Source organism: Sphaeramia orbicularis, chromosome 11 (assembly GCF_902148855.1).
Source record: "Sphaeramia orbicularis chromosome 11, fSphaOr1.1, whole genome shotgun sequence".
NCBI classification, from domain to species: Eukaryota; Metazoa; Chordata; class Actinopteri; order Kurtiformes; family Apogonidae; genus Sphaeramia; species Sphaeramia orbicularis.
The window spans coordinates 26,598,916-26,616,387 of record NC_043967.1 but is presented as its reverse complement, the minus strand read 5'-3'; the positions used below and the strand labels follow the sequence as shown (position 1 = coordinate 26,616,387).

Sequence of the window (17,472 nt, the reverse complement as noted above, 5' to 3'; positions counted from 1 at the left end):
CTTTGGGCACCTTTATGCAGCTATCAACCGCAAACCGTAAAAATGTGATCTATAACACATTGAAACAGCATTAAACGGACGATCAAATGATTAAGTTGTTCACAAAGAAATCCCATACATTTGTGTGCTTCTTTCATCACACTGCTGCACTTTTTTGCTCTGTTTACCTCCATCTTGCAGAGGATTCAAACAGAATTAGGGGAGATTTCTCATACCCCTCCGTTTGTAGTGTGGTGATGAAAAATCTCTGTTTTGAGGGCCAAACAGCCCTCCCCCTTAACCCCTCCCCTCCTACTGATCCAGAATCGGGACACCCCTACCCCTTCACATGAATGTGCAAAATGGAGGGGTAGGAGTAAGGGGGAGGGCCAAGCAGTGAATTGGGATTTGGCCGGTGTTTTCATTCATTTATTATTAAAACTTATCCTATTTCTTCTCTGGACCTTTAATACTTTGTCAGGATTTTGCCTGTGTTTTAGGAATTCTATTAAGATTTCAATACCCAAACGCTACATTTTTAGCACCAGTTCTATTTTCTCCTCATCCATTTGTTGCTCCTGATCCTCTTAAATAAACATGTAGTTCAAAAACCAGAAAGAGTTAAAAAAAAAAAAAAAAAAGTCTATTTCTGCCAAAATACAAAGACTGAGCAAATTAGAGACTTCTGTAGAAAAAAAAACCCTGTGAATTATGCAGGTGGGTGGTTTCAGTTCTGTTGGTTCAGAATTAATGCTGAAAATGAAAAATCCAGTCCATGAGGTGATACACAAAAAAGGAAATCAAGAGTGATGGTGGCAAATATTAATATGCATGTGCTCTGAATGGATGGATGATAATGAATGTTGTAGAACTTCACATACATACATTTTCATCCGTTTAATTTCAGTATTCAGGTGGATGATTAACTGTGCTACTACTTTTTTTTTCTCAGAAGCTACAAAGCAAAACTAGAAGCACTCGGACAGCGCAGACCTCCGCCAAGGCAGATCAGTGCCCCGGATTTGGATGAAAATTTCAGAAAATGTTGAAACTGGCACAAGGAAGAAATGATTAAATTTTGGTGGTGATCGGGGGTGGGGGGGGGGCACTGATCTGCCTTGGCAGAGGTCTGCACTCTCTTTTCTAGAAAAGCACTCGTAGAGCGCAGACCTCCGCCAGGACAGATCTGCCCACCCCCACCCCCCCCGATCACCACCAAAAGTTTATCATTTCTTCCTTGTGCTAGTATCAACATTACCTGAAAATTTCCTGAAAATCTGACCATAACTTTTTGAGTTATCTTGCTAACAAACAAACACGCAAACACACAAAGCAAAGTGATCACAATACCTCCTGGCAGAGGTAATGAACACTTTTTTGACTTGGACAGCTGCTGCTGCACTTCCACCCAGTGTTACAGATACTATTTTCAACCACTAGGTGCTCACTGTCACTTTAAGAATCCATACAACCTCCGATATTCTTAATAAAAACAACTGTAATATTGAAGGTAGCGAACAGAAGACAGAAAACATCTGAGCTGAAATATTGAACTGCAGTGACCGGAAGACATTTTTTTGATTTATAGACTGTGTGTGACATGTCAACCTTTAAGGGACGTTCATACTGATGGAGCGATACCACCACAAAGGAGACAAACAAGACCAGACTCTGATCTTTCTGAAAATGTCACTGTGTCCATATTTTCAGATTTATGCTTTAAGGTCATTTGACAGGTAATACTTCACTGAAATCAATAGTTCGATTTTTTTATCCATCTATTATTTATACAATAACAGGTCATATCCTGCCCTATAGATCAGGGATGTCAAACATGTGGCCCGTGGGCCAAAACCGACCCGCCAAGGAGTCCAATCTGACCCACAGGATGAATTTGTGAGGTGCAAAAATTACACTAAATATATTAACAGTCAAAGGTGTCAAAATCATTTCAGTTCAGGGGCCACGCTTGTTTTCATGTGTATCAGACCAGTAAAAAAACAGCATAATGACCTATAAATGATGACAACCCCATTTTTTTCTCTTTTTTATTCCTTTAGTGTGAAAAAAGTAAAATTACATGATGAAAATGTTCACATTTACCAATCATCCATTTACGAAAAATAATGTGAATAATCTGAAAAACCATGAATCTAAAATTTATTAAGAAAAATAAGTGGAATTTTAACAATATTATGCCTGTTATAATATTTTGGGTCTTTGTAGATCCACTGGGATGTGTAAGTTGGAGGCTGAGGTATAATATTGTTAAAATTATATTTGTACTTTTTTGCACTAAAACAAACAGAAAAAAAAAATGTAGATATTATGTCCAGGTTATTATGCAGTTATTTTACTGTTCCGGCCCCTGAGCTAAAATGAGTTTGAAACCTCTGATCTATATATTCTACTTATATTCTACTTATTTTGCTCATTTTTTCTTTCAATACATCCATGAATGAGAGTAAATCCTTTCTAATATAGGCTGTGGTTTCTCCAACAGAACAAACACTTTAATCTCATGCAGTAATACTTGAGCCTCTCAGAAAGGGGTCACTGATCCGTATCCTTCTGCAACGTTCCAGATAATCCCATTTTTCATGAAAAATTCAGCTTTAGTGCAGGCGACGCGTGCATGTTGCCGTCCCGTCTGGTAGAGGGCGAGGGTGGTGCGGTGGCCGTATTCTGAGGAGGATCGCACCGGTACCACTCTGGACTTCTCCTGAGACCAAACAAATAAAAGGAAATGAAGAAGAAATGTTAAAGCTGCAGAAAGTGGTGTGTCAGAGGAGATTCACATTCATTACAAAGCAAGGCAGCGGGTATGAGTTTCATTCTGGATCCTCTGTAGTTTTTAATTTAGTTTGTTTGCACATTACAAACAAAAAGATGATTTTAAAAAAGCTATGTGGGAGAGGTTAGAAGCCAAAACCTGCTTAAGCAAATACCTACCCATAAAAAAAAAAAAAAAACACATAAGATAAGATAAGAAAAGAATAATCACAGATGAATCCAAATACAGGCATAAATATAACACGAGACAGAAAGAAAAACAGTTCTGTGCAAAAGTCTTAGATTTGTTTAAAAGAATTCATTCATTTATTAAATATAGTAAAATAGCAGATTTTCCCTGAAAAATGCAAAATGTAAAGGATAGTATTATAATAAATGGTGATAAATTACTAAACTTTGAGAAATATAAAATACAATAAAGAAATAGTTTGAGATGTTTGAAGGTTAAATTTCCTGAGGGCTCTGCCCAAATGATCAATAAGATGTAATGTAATGTAATCTAATTTAACCTAATCTAACCTAATTTCATTTAATCTAATCGAATCTAATATAACCTGATTTAATCTACTCTAACCTAACCTAGCCTAATCTAATTTCATTTAATCTAATTTAATCTAATCTAACGTGATTTAATCTACTCTAACCTAATCTAATCTAATCTAATCTAATCTAATCTAATCTAACCTAATCTAATCTAGTCTAATCTAATCCAATCTAATCTGACATAATATAATCTAATTTAATCTAATCTAACATAATCTAATCTAATCTAATCTAATCTAACATAATCTAATCCAATCTAATCTAATTTAATCTAATCTAATCTAATCTAATCTAATCTAACATAATCTAATCTAATCTAACATAATCTAATTTTATTTAATCTAATCTAATCTAATCTAATCTAATCTAACCTAACCTAATCTGATCTAACCTAATTTATTCTAATCTAATCTAAAATGAACACATCTGGTCAACATTCACACTAAAACTGATAGAAGTTTGTATTTTTTAGGAAAAGGAGTGGATGAATCATATTTCTTAGCAAAATTAATTCTCAACAATTTCTTTTGGATTATGAAAATTGGGATAAGTGAAGTAGAAGTAGAAGATGAAAGTGGCTGTCCTTTGTCCACTCCTGTGTGGAGATAAAGACACAAAGCGCACTTTTAAGAAGGTAATTATTATTATTTTTCGATCTTTTCATGCGCTGCTGGACTGACGAATAGAGCCTACATGGGCGACCGTTCACACAGTATAAAATGACACTAAACCTGCACCTGTAACTTTTAATATCATCACAAAACCAATATTTTATCAGTCCAGTATCAGTGCAGCTCATCTGCTGTATGCAGTCTGCCAGAGCTGAGATAATTTTGTTCTTTTCCATCTCCGCTTCAGATATGATGTTGCTTTTCATCGCTTGACTAGATGTAATAAATGGGCGAAACCAGCATAAATAAAACTAGTCCAAGAAATGAAACTATTAGCAGCATCATGAAGTTGGAAGAGCATGTGTTGCTTAGTATTCAGGGTAGTGATGTCTGCTCTGAGATCTGCAGCAGATTTCTGAAAACACCTCTGACACCACGAGAGAGGCGATAACTATGTGCAGAACAGACAGTACCTGCGTCTGCCACAGAACACTCAGATGTACCTGCTTTGTTGGGAAAAAGAACCAAAAAAACCAAAAAAAAACAGACTGCTTGTTATTCTCTGAATACTTTAGACAAATATATACTTTCTAAATACTTTTTAATTCACATTCAAATGAATTCCGTAACAGAAACGTCCTAATTCAGCAGGAGCTGTCAGCGAACCTGACAGGCAACCACTCAACTGACTGTAATTACAAGCTCAGCAGTGTGTGTCTGCTCTGTTTGTCACCCTCTCTGCTTTCAGTGGCCCAGAAATTCACTGTGAGCTACTTTTCTTGACATGAATAATTACTCTGTGGAGAGGGAAACGCTTCAAAAGGAGCCCTAAACCAGCGTCATGAGACTTGTAGATATATGACAGACGTTACATGGTTAAAACTATGAAGAGACTGAGAAATTATGCCTTGAATATATCATCCTCTAGAAATAAAATAGTAAGTGCAACATTAATTATCGCAGGAACAGTGATTAAATTTTATGCAATTAATTATTTAATTCTCTTTTTACCTTTTTTCCAGTTCATTTTATACAACTGGTTTTTCAAAGCCTGAAACTAATATATTATACTTATACATTATCCTAATACAAATGATTTATTGGTATCGGATTCTAGAACACATTGATGAATGAGTATTATGAGGATAAAATTATAGAAGGATCAGTGGCGGCTGCTTGTCTTTCAGAGAAGGGAAGCTCATTGTTGGCTTACATCAAAAAAAAAAAAAGTCAAGTTATTTAAACATAAATTCGGCCCTCCGTTCCTTTTTAAGAAAATGGTCAGTGACCTTATCATACTAAGTAAACAAGAAAACGTTAAAATTAAGTTAAATTGAAACAAGGAAGTACAATGAGTGTGTTTTATTTACAGTGCAAGAAATGAACAAGTAATTTCGTAGTGGTTTCTCTCTTGATTTCACAGCAGAATGTCCGACGGTATTAAACTGAACTCCGTCAGTGAAGGAGGAGATCTCAAAATAGCTGTCAATCAAATGGGATTCAGCCTTTCCACTGATCCTCCAATCAGCACGTAGAAGCCCAACGTCCAGCCCGGCTGAGCTCCGTCCACAGCTCCATTCACCCCCAGAGACGCCAAGCGTCCGGGGGTGGGACAACATCGTGGCATTTATCCAATTACCGTTCAGTTTTGAGGCAATGAAAGAAACTGTTCCACTCAGTCCCATTGAAGTGCATGGACGCTGAGCGTCTACGGCCAAATGCACTGAGCAGAGATTGAATGAGAAAACAGCGCAACAGGAATGTATGAGAAGTGAACAACATCGAGTCTGTTGATTTGTGATAAAGCTGATTCTGAACAAACTCGTCTGTGAGATAAACATGTTCTAACACATTTGTAGTCAATGAAATGTCAACACAACCGTACATATTTGACCATGTAATTTTCGTAATTTTAGGGGAAGCAAAGCTTCCCTTGCAGTCTATGAGAAATCGCCTCTGAGAGGGACGTATGTTTGACACTCCTGATCGACATGGTCAGTAACATGGTCAGTAAGAAACTAGAAGTACTCGGAGAGCACAGACCTCCACCAAGGCAGATCAGTGGCCCCCCCCACCCCCAATCACCGAAAATTTAATCATTTGTTCCTTGTGCCAGTATCAACATTTCCTGAAATTTTCATCCAAATTTTTCCATAACTTTTTGAGTTATCTTGCACACAGACAGACAGACAGACTTAACCTCCTTGGCAGAGGTAAATATCTGATTTTCACTAAAAAAATATACCAAATGCAGAGGATAATATTATTCTAAATGGTGATAAATCACTAAGGAAAGGTTAGAGGTAGAAAAAAATTGGGGAATTATGTCAAAATATTTTGAGAAAAAATATGTAGTATAATATTTTGAGGAAAAAAAAATTGTTAAATCCAGAAATTCCCCAAAGTAAAGCCATATTTCTTTGATGAGAAAAGGGCTTAATATCATGAGCTGCCAGAATTCCCAGCTCAACCAAAGGCATCAGTTGGAGCAGCAGCTGCTGTTAGTGTTTGATAAACACAGCTTTGCTTGCTGAGCCAACAGGCTGTTTCTCATAATGTTCTGATTTTATTCTTGTAATATTTGGATTTTTTTCCTTCTCATAATAGAACAACTTAAATGTTTTAATGTTGTGTTGGTTTCTTGGATTTATTAAAGATTTTTTATTCAAATATGATGATTTTATTCCTGTAATGTACTGCTTTAGAAAGAGCAGAAGCCCCACCTCTTCCCATTTGTCCAGACAAATAATTTTTTGTTCCATTTGACTTTACCACCATTTGCACATATGATGTTTGTCAACTTAAGAGACCATTTTACAAGCCAAAAAGTTGCAGTTTGTTGTAAGAAAAGTAAAGTAACCTCTAGTTTTGTGTGGCACAGCTCAGTGGACTGGATCTCTGACATCAACACTGAAACAGCCGTTACACTGGAATATTTCATCTTGTTCTTTGATAGCGAGGTGATAAAATATTAAAACAAGTGAAAATCATTCCAAGTTTACAAGGTCACATTGAAGCTGCAGAGACATCCTCAATGAACATAGAGAAAGAAGGTTATGATTCTGTCACCTGTGCTACTTTCAGGTGCATACTCTTAGTATTTACATATATTCACAGTCTGATACTTCAGTGTTTTTACCACAAATTGTACTTTCTAGACTTCTATAACTGTCTTTTAAAGAAACATCTTATATGTAAATGGCAGAATTCAAAGGGCATCAAACTTGTCTTTCACCATTGATTGTAATATTTTTTTTCCTGAAATGTGGTCCCATGGGACACAACCAGAAGGGATAAGACTTTTCTCCCTATTCATCTGTTTTTCTCCTTGTTGTGTCTAAAGATGAAGGAGGTACAACAGTGTGACGTAATAAAAACAGTGCCAAGTCATCAAAGTGTGATTTCATAATGTGGTCGATAACAGTGAAATGACTACTGACGTTATGCTAAAGCCTTGTGATTAGCTCGTATAAATGCCATAAGACCATGATGTAATAACTGGAACTATCTTTTATCATCCGTTATAGTCCTTCTGTGAAAACCCACACGTTGTTATGCGGAGCTCATACACTGTGTCATATAGAATCCAGGCTTCCTCTCCTGAGGCTCAGGACACAGTGTTTATGGTGGATGATTAGATAAATACAGTGGTAATGATTACAATGTACTGATCTGATGTGTAGGTGGTCACTGGTAAAGGGCGATGGCGGCTGACGTCAATACCAGGACAGAGGTCATGAACTGTGATGGATTATTTAAGACGATTATTACATTAGTTTAGTAATATTTCATAGCACAAAACAAATGTCCTAACAACTTATTGTGTAAGACATGAAACGTGAATACAAATGTCTGCATGTGTGCACTCACATTGTGATTTTAAAAAGTGTCATGTGTAAAGTAATAATGATACTTTTAATGTAACTGAACTCTTTATACTGATTGTGGCTCTAATTCATTTTCAAGAAATATATATATATATATATAAAACATTTCAAAAACGAAAGAAAAACTAGTGGTTAAATGATTTTCGTTTTAAAATAGAGGAATTAAAGTTGAATTTCAAGGCGTTTTTTTCTTTTTCAGTGTCAAAACAGATAAACCAAATTTTAAAAATGGATTGATTTTCATTTTCTCTTTCTAATAACAAAAATGAAAGTTACTACCTGACAGAAATGGAAAAACGGACCAAAAATGGCTATTTTTTTTTTTTTTTTTTTTTCATTCTCTGAGACCAGATGTTGTCATTTTCAAGGAAAGAGCACTAATGCCTAGGTCACAAAGATTCTTACAAACGATGGGTTTGGATGAATCTTCCAGTTTGCTTGAAATCTGGAGTTCGTAGACATTCATGGAGGGAGCATGTCTACACCTTGAAATTAATTTATAATTCCTCTATTTTAAAATGAAAACCAATTAACCACTTGTTTTCTTTTGTTTCTGAAAAGAAAATCCAATTACCAAAAGATTAACTGACCATTATAGTATTAGTAGTAATGTGTTTACTTGTTTTAATTTGTAGAATAGAATAGAATAGAATAAAATAGAATAGAATAGAATAGAATAGAATAGAATAGAATAGAATAGAATAAAGTGGCCTTGGAATCTCCATACAGGAGCTCTGAGAAATCTCTGCTCTCACTTTCAGGATCAAGAGTCATGTCTTGTTTTGTGTTCAAATGGTGCAGTTGGTGCTTGTGAAAGATTTAGACGTAAGTGTAGTCATTTGATAAACATACTGTATGTATAAGCCTATAAGGAACCTGGTAAGGTAGGTATAAAACCCCTAAAAGTATCTAAAAAGAGACATGTTATACATCCATACTGGACTGCAGCTTCAGTTGAAATGTAGATTTTGCTACATGTGAGGGTGGATGTGTTCAGGACATGGTAAATACTCTAGTGGTGTGGTTTTTACCTCCTCATATATGTTCAGTCCTCTTCCTTTGCTGTGTCCTCTGTCGTCTCGGTGCAGTCTCATGTCGTATCCCTCCGCCTGGTGGAACACTTGGTCATACATATAGACCTCTGGTGCCTGCCGATGAAGACACTGAGCATTAATCTGCTCTTTCAGAAGGGGACTGTTTCTTACTACACTGGGATGTCCCACCGTATCTCAGAGGCAGGTTTTCTACTTTGTCCTTTACTGCATTTGTCTGATAGTTACTTTTCAAACTCAGGTTTTTGACCCCTTTTCTATTCACTGAAAACCAGGCATCTACAAATATACTGGTTTTGAAAAAGTGTTCATTTATTTTCCTTCTTAGGATGAATAAACTCTACTGCTCAGTTTAGGCCAGAAATTGATTATCACAAGACTAAAAACATGTCTGTTTTTCTGAGCCCAGGAAAAGATGACTTTTTAGAGATGTGTGGTTCTCACAGGACAGTGATAATACAAACATATGTTGATCCTATAGAATTTTTTGTTGATTAAACTACACAATCACATATTAAATAGTTGAGCAAGCTCACTCTCACACATCTACAGTAGTAAAATGAATCAAAAACATCGTGTATAACAGTAAAACACTGACTGAGACCATTTTTCTCCACAGTACCTACTTTAGTTTTTCATACTTGTGGTAAATTTTGCAGATAATAAGGTATTCCCCAGGTTTTCAGAGGGCTCAGGTGCTGTTTACTGTTTGTTCTAGTATTTTGTCCAACTTTGTGGAAGACTTACAATACACAACTTTGGGTATATTGGCATCCCTCTGCAAAAAAAAAATGCTTACATTTTTCAGCCTATATGACAGTACACTGCACTGTTGCCCATAAAGATGAAATAAAATATTTTTACCTCTTCTCATGAAATGATGGTGAAAATGCGATTTATTCTTGATAGATAAGGTGTAAGTGGGACTCAGTATGTAATCAATGTACCTGGTTAAAGGTGATTACTGATCTATATAAATACGAATAAAAAGAGGAATGTGTCTAAAAACAAAATTATTCCAACTCTATACGCAACAGTGTATATAATTTCACACCATTTGGACCAATATTATGACTACATGTGTTAACAAAGGATTGAAAAGACATAAACATTAGTTTAAAAAAAAGCTTAGTACGCTGAAGGTTTACTGTAACTATGCCATGACTTTTAAAAACGCACAATTTTAGGACAGTACATTTTTTGTTTAACTCTTTAATAGTGTCTAATAAACACTTTTTTTTCTGTAAACAAACAGCTGCAGAAAGGCATTTTTGAGTGCTTTGCAATTCTCTATCATGGCTAAATAGGCATTATGGACAAAGTAGCTGCACTAGAAATCAGTGTCACAGCGGCCAGTACATGTTACAACTCCACTGGTAGATTTCCACATGGTCCTGGCACATCTCCAGGACAGGTTCCTGTCACCTGCTGTGACAGCTGCTGAGACTCTGACACTCTCATACTCAAAGCACTACTTCGTGCCAGTGTCAGTCATCCACCATACAGACTGTGAAATTTACATTTGCATTTGCACATGTGTAATTTCATGATGATTAAAGCCATTACATGACCTGAAACTGTCTTGATTTGTCTTTATGTGTAAATTATGCAACACTATGGTCTATTTTTTGGTCTTGAGTGTCTACATGTCATCAATTTCAGGCTGATTAGGCTATTGAGTTAAGTACATTAAATCTGTGAAATTAATTTAATTTGTTTCTCTATTTTTTGTTTTTTTGCTTTTTTTTACATTATTATGGTGTAAGTGCTACCCAAAGTGGCTTTTTCACCTTTTCAACCACAGGTCACCAGATTATTCCAAACAAATAATAATGTTGTGTACTTTTGCTGCAGGTTTTACCTGTGTTCTTATGACAAAAACTAGAAGAAATATTATACACATAACACAAATGCTGAATGAAAACAATGTAAAACACAACAAAGGTAATGCAGTAAATTTTCTATTGCCTGAACAAAAGATTTTAAGGCATGTTCAGTAGAAAGAGAGGTCACACTGAATACTACAAACTAAGGTTTGTTGAAGCTGGGGTTTTTCTGAAACTTTTTAGTAGTTTTTCAGTGCTGTACATACATTCTGCACTTCATGGCTGTATCTTAATACAGACTGGAAATTGCATGTGTGATCATAATAACTGAAAACAACAGCATAAACAACAAAGATAATGGTGGCTTCAGGCTTTTTGTACACTATATGTCACTGGATTAATAATAATACACAATATTGTCTTGATTCGATCGTATTTAACTGTGTGCCATAACTCTAGTAAACTAAGCTAACTCCAGCTGTTACACCAGTGCTCAGTATAGCATTAGCTAGGTGGCTAAAAGGACACACTTCAAGAGCAGTTTCATTTCCTTCATGTTACCTCGGTTTCTCGGTTAAAATACGACATTTCTTTGGGCTCCTTCCGTCTTGGAGGAATGTAACTGAAGGAGGACAACTTAGAAAGTGGTTTATTCTCTGCCTCGCGTAATACGTCCATATTTTTGGCAAAAAAAAAAAAGTCAGTAAAAGCGAGTAAAGATGCAGAAATTTCAAGCTACACGAAGTCGTCTGCTGTTGCTAGGATACCGGACCACATTAATGGGGCGTGTTGCCTTCAGTGGCTCTTTATAGGCATGTAAATAAGAACTTCAAATGCCAATTTAACTCCAATCATATTTATCCCAAATAGGCTGCTAGCTGAAAACTACAGTTTACTACCTGACCTACAGGTGCAGGTCAAAAAAATTAGAATATCATGAAAAAGTTCAATATTTTTTGTCACTCACTTCAGAAAGTGAAACCCATATATTATATGGACTCATTAGACAGAGTGAAATATTTCGAGCCTTATTTCTTGAAATTTGAGTGACAAAAAATATTAACCTTTTCATGATATTCTAATTTTTCGACCTGCACCTGTACTCACTGCTCTGCAGAGCCGCTCACTGACTCTTGCAGAAGCCTCTTTGTACTTTGCACTTCACTCTGCTGTTTGTGTACTGTACTTCAGTGTGTAATGTGTATAGGTTATGTTAGGTTGTTAATGAGCCATTATTTTATGTAGGTATTTTAAAGTTAAATTTTAGACGTATATTTTACTTATTCTTTTAAAGTAGGCTTAGTTTTTAGTCAATTTTAATGTATTCATTAATTTATTAGTTATTTATCCTATTGATATGGCTAATACGGGTCCTCAGTAACCAGTTTCGTTCTTTCTTTGTGATGCAATGATAAATAAATAAACTCCTTTGAATACTATGACCTTTTGTGGTGGCTATTTTGTGAGCAGAAAGGAAAAAACACCATCCACATATTAGGGCTATTTAAATTTATCCCATATTGCCATAAATTTGCAATTTCTTTATGTGTCTTTATTTGTTTATGTTTTCTTCATGACCACTTTGGTTTCATCAGATGCTGACACTGAAAGGAAGTGGTGTAACAAATTGTCAGGAAAGACTCATGAGCATTGAGAATCAGCAGGTGACTGTCAAAATAAAGTGATAGAACACATTCATATCATTGTACTGCTGTCTTTCTTCATGCTTAACACTTGTCCCTTTAAGGGGATCCAAAAGCCCCACATTGCATCTGCTGTGTAACTGTGGCAGTCGAATCAATTTATAACACTGGACAGACTGTGCCTCAAGCACAGTGTGGAATAGGCCTCTGTGGTTCACGTTATGGACACGAAATTGTGAGGGCTTGAGATAAAGTATAAATAACCTCCCAGTCCCTCAGCAGGATGGAAAGATACAGATGGTGCACCTCAGCTTAATCTTGGTAAATTGAGTCCAGTGGGTCAACGGGGGAAGCTGTTACTAACACCTTCGCTATCACTAATTTTGTGCATAATTTGGTATCTTGGCATCATCGTAGCTGATTCTAAATTAATTCAGCAACAGAATACACACAAAAGAAGAAAACAGGATGGAACTGTGTTAGATTTGTGTGCAGATTTGTTCATACCATATTTGAATAAGTGGCTGGAACTGGGGAAGAGCAGGAGGTGAAACCTGCCAAGCTAGTATTAACTTCCAGAAAACATCATCCACACTGTCAGCGTCATTGCAATTTTACCTGTATAAAAAATTTCATACATATAGATTTGACAGAAACACACTCATTTGTGACTTCATGACAGAATCCTCCGACAGCCTTGTTAGTGTATCCTCTTTCCATTAATACTGTAGAGCTGCAGGAAAAGTACAAGCACCAAATAAGAAACAGTTGGAATGGAATGGACAGTGTAAATATGAAAAGAAGGCGGTGGTATTAAAAATGGACCAAAACTTGTATTATAGATTGTACACACCACAGACACAACATGTCTGCTTCGTCATCTTCATTTTATTTGTAAATATATACATCCACTCCTCTCTTTCAGGCTGCAGCATGTTCAAGAAACAGCTGGAACAGAGGTAATTTAGGGATAATAGTGAGTTAAAATAATGAATAAGATTCCACACAGGTAATGGGAACAGGTGCTGATTTGGTTCAAAAGGAACTTCTACAGTGCACAATACATATATTACTTCTAATATATCAAGGAATCTGGATGTATTTCAGTTTATAAAAGGCAAGGATGCAAGCTTCAGCTGAACACAATGATCTTTGACCCTCAGATGGTACCGCATCAATATCGATAGCTGATAGAACCACATGGATTACTGTGGCAGACCTTTGTCAAGTACTACAACACTCAGATACCAGCTAAAATTTACTCTGCCAAAATGAAGCCTTCTGTCAAAGGGGTCAGGAGGTGTCATCGACTTCCCTGAGCTCTGAGGTTTCAGTGATAGATCACCAGTCAGTGGAGGGTCGATCATGGTCTAGAGCTCTGTCACTGTCCTTGACAAAGGTCATTTCCACTTCTCACTTTTCCGTTACTGCTGAAAAGTACATTGGGATTTTGGAGGACACACACTGCCCTCAAAGTGTCAACTTTCCAAGGGACACACATGCATATTTCAATAAAACAACGCACCACCACAAAGTACTTTACAAAGAGGGTGGGGGTCCTGGGCTGGCCTGATGCAGCCCCCATTTGTCCCCAATGGAGACTCTGTGGTGCATTTTGAAGCAAAAATATGTGACATTGAAAACCCTGTACTGTTACAAACCTTAAGACTTGTTTGCAGAAAAAAATGGACAAAATTACACCCAAACTTAATGCTGAAAATAAAAAGTAGTGGGTAAAACTACTTTTTTAGCTGTAGTTTTACAAACTACAGGGGTAGAAATGTAGTTTGTTTGAACTACTGCCATGCTGAACTACTTGTAGTTTTACAAGCTATGCTTGCAAAGTAGCTTCCCCAACACTGGTGGAAGGGAGTTAACAACACATATTGTACTCATACCCTCTACAAGTAAATACAAGTCGAAGTAACTTTTAATATCACCACATTCTTTAATTCTTTAATTTGCTTGTTCCATATTGTGCCAGCTCTTTTTTATTTGAGGCTAGCTGTCATTGTTCACATGGTTATATGAACCCTAATTATGCACAGCTTAAATTGTGTTGTATTCTATGTCTACCATATAATATTATGTCTCTGTTAAGCCTAAACAGGTGTCTTGGCCAGTGTCTAAACCTACTGAAATGAAAGGGCGGCAACACCATCCCATATGATGTGAATCAGAACTACCTCTTATTATGCAAAACTAAAAAACACTACATACTGTCAGGTTCATCTGAAGATCTGGCGACCATTATGAAGACATGCATAAGAATTAGAGTTTCATGACAGATGTTACACCTCCTTGCTCACCCATTATACTTATAAATGTCACATTTCAGACTAATTCTAACTGAAAATAAATAGTTTTGGCAGGTCTTACAGTGGCTAAAAATCCAATGACCACTCACTGGAATCCTATATATTGGTACCAAAATTTCATGAAGACAAACAGTGCAAATTAAATATGATATTTTATTAATATACATGTGATACATGGCTAAATATGGTATCTTGCCTTCTTATTGTCATTATTATAATTATTTCTTAGGTATCTGTTTTATTATTTTCTATTTTTTTGTTTGTCATAATACCAAAGCTAGTGTCGCAACAATAGTTGTAGATTGTGTTTTATCTCCACTTTTTAAAATTTTATATACTTGTCGATACCAACATGCAGGGCATTACATCATTAAATTTGCAGTTAACTTCTGTCCCTACTGATCCATGAAAATACTGATCACAGCCCTGTGGTGGCAGATTTATTTTAGTAGCGTAACTCTTCATACCTGAGGGTCAATGTGGCCAAAACTTAGGATTTCATTGTGGACTTTAGTAAGAGTCTGGCACCCAACTCCTCATAGTCATGGACAATCAGGCCACTGAAGGGATTACAAAGCACAAATATCTTGGTATTTTAAATGATAACAAGCTTACATTTGAGCCCCAGGTTGATGTGTGCACAAAAAAGCACATCTCTGTAATGTTAATGTTTAGAGGGAATTTATGAAAATGTTTTATTCTTGTTTTACTGAATTTGTGCTCACCTTTCTTTTATCTGTTGGTACAGATCCATTAATTTAAACATAAAAATCAGCTTTGAGGGGTTGTAAAAGTGTGCAGCAACATCAAAGGCAGGACCCCGAACAACCTCAAAACCAGGACACTGAAGAAAGCCGGTTCTGTCCTGGTCGACCTGAGCCTCCCCTACAGGATGTTCCCCCTCTGGCAACAGATGCTGTATGTGTTACTGAGAAGCACGACCAACTGACTTTACTCTATTATTCATGTTGCTATTGTCCTTTTAAACAACTCTATGTAGGTCTTATTGATATATTTAATGTCTGTCATTCCATATGTGCTTGTCATTAACTGCTGGCTGTAAATCTAATTGCCCCTCAGGGATAATAAAGATTTCCTTGATGCGAATAGACAAACCTCTGCTACACTACAGTATATGGACAAAAGTATTAGGACACACTGAATTCAGGCATTTCTTTTCTAGCAGCGGTCTGAGCTACTAAACAATAATGACAAATGTCATCATACAGTTTTATTTTGTGATAAATATCATTGCATTGCATTAGTTTTTTTTTTAAAATTGTTATCTTTACTTCCAAACTGCCTCAGACATGGTTTTTACTTAATTTCTCTCAACATTGATTTTGTTTCTTTTTTAGCCATAACTATGACTTCAAATGTTCTACCACTAAATTTCTAAAATATTTTTCATGCTCTGACTGTAAATGATAATCTTCTACCACAACTAACCATCTACTTACTTTACACCTCATTTAGGAAGAAAAAAATGTCCTGTTAAACTCAGGAAATATTAATATATAAGAAAATATTGATGTATATTGCAATCTCAATGTGTCCCAATACTTTTGTTTGAGGAGGGGGGGTGTCTTGTATATATTTATTTTTGATGTTTATGTTTACAGCAGTGGTTCCCAATGTTTTTTGGCTCATGACCCCATTTTAATGTCACAAACTTCTGGCGAACCCAGACATTCAAAACAGAGACTTTTTATTTATTTATTTATTTTATTTTATTTTTGATCATGTAATAGTTTGCTATACTATGTTGCAAATAAATGCTAATTTTAGACGACATTTAGGCTATATAATGTATACTATTATGGGCAGAGGCAGAAAAGCCAGGTGTAGATTACTGCACAAAGTGAGAATTTGATTTTCTTTGGTCAGGATATGTACAGTCAGTCCAGCTTGGATTTACAAGGCTGACAATTAATACTGAACAAACAAGAACTCAAACTATGAATTATGAAAGAGCTGCAGCATCTGAAACCGACCACAATGAACATTTGAAAGATCAACAGAACCACAGTGCTTCAGTTTCAGCTTCACAGTGTGTCATGTCTTTTATGGATTGGGACTGTCTCTCTCAACTCACCATATATTTTTATTAGTAAGTTTTGTTTTTGTTTTCATCAATTACTAGAAATTTCAGGTGACCCCATGTGGGGTCCCGACCCCAAGGTTGAAAAACACTGGTTTACGGGTTAAAAAAAGACAAGAAGTTATAATAGTGAAAACAAGGAAGGAACTGCAGTTTTTGACACCTCCACTCCTGGATTCACTTTTTATCCCAAGAGGCCGCCGTTAAAAACAAACACACTTGAATCTCCACAGCTGTATGGGTCTGAGAGGATATTTACACTGTCCACATGGAAGTCCATTTAACCTCTTAGCCTTTTCCATTCAGGATACTGCAGCTGCACCCCAGGGACACATGTGTGTGTAAATGTATGTGAGGAACACAGAGAGAAAGAGACTGTGTCAGTCCCACCTGCTGTTATTATTCTTTTCTCCCACAGAATTATGACAGCACAGCAGGGGACGACCAATGAGATGACACCACACCGTGCGCTTCAGACCCTTATGAATTTTGCTGGGAGTGTAACACACATACACATCTATAACCACAATAAACACTGATCTACAATGAGAACAATTTAGCACTTTAGAGGTTTCTTACAACAATGGTACAGAGGGCATTGGGGATGTGTGGACAAAGGAAACGAGAGACGGGCGTAGTGAGGGAGAGGGGCCACGTTCACTACCTGCTTTCTTTCATTTCAAAGGTTGTCTCAGAGCACTGGAGTAATTACGGGTGAC

At 36.4% G+C, this 17,472-nt stretch overlaps 1 protein-coding gene across 1 annotated transcript; it reads right to left on the bottom strand.

Moving 5' to 3' along the window:
* Positions 1-2,459: 2,459 nt before the first annotated feature.
* cfap90 (cilia and flagella associated protein 90) lies at positions 2,460-11,369 on the bottom strand. The gene is made up of 3 exons (XM_030148222.1): positions 11,253-11,369; positions 8,845-8,961; positions 2,460-2,701 (listed from the first exon to the last, which is right to left on the bottom strand). Exons 1-3 carry the CDS (start codon positions 11,367-11,369, stop codon positions 2,522-2,524), a joined length of 414 nt encoding a protein of 137 aa, XP_030004082.1. The 3' UTR covers positions 2,460-2,521.
* Positions 11,370-17,472: the final 6,103 nt, after the last annotated feature.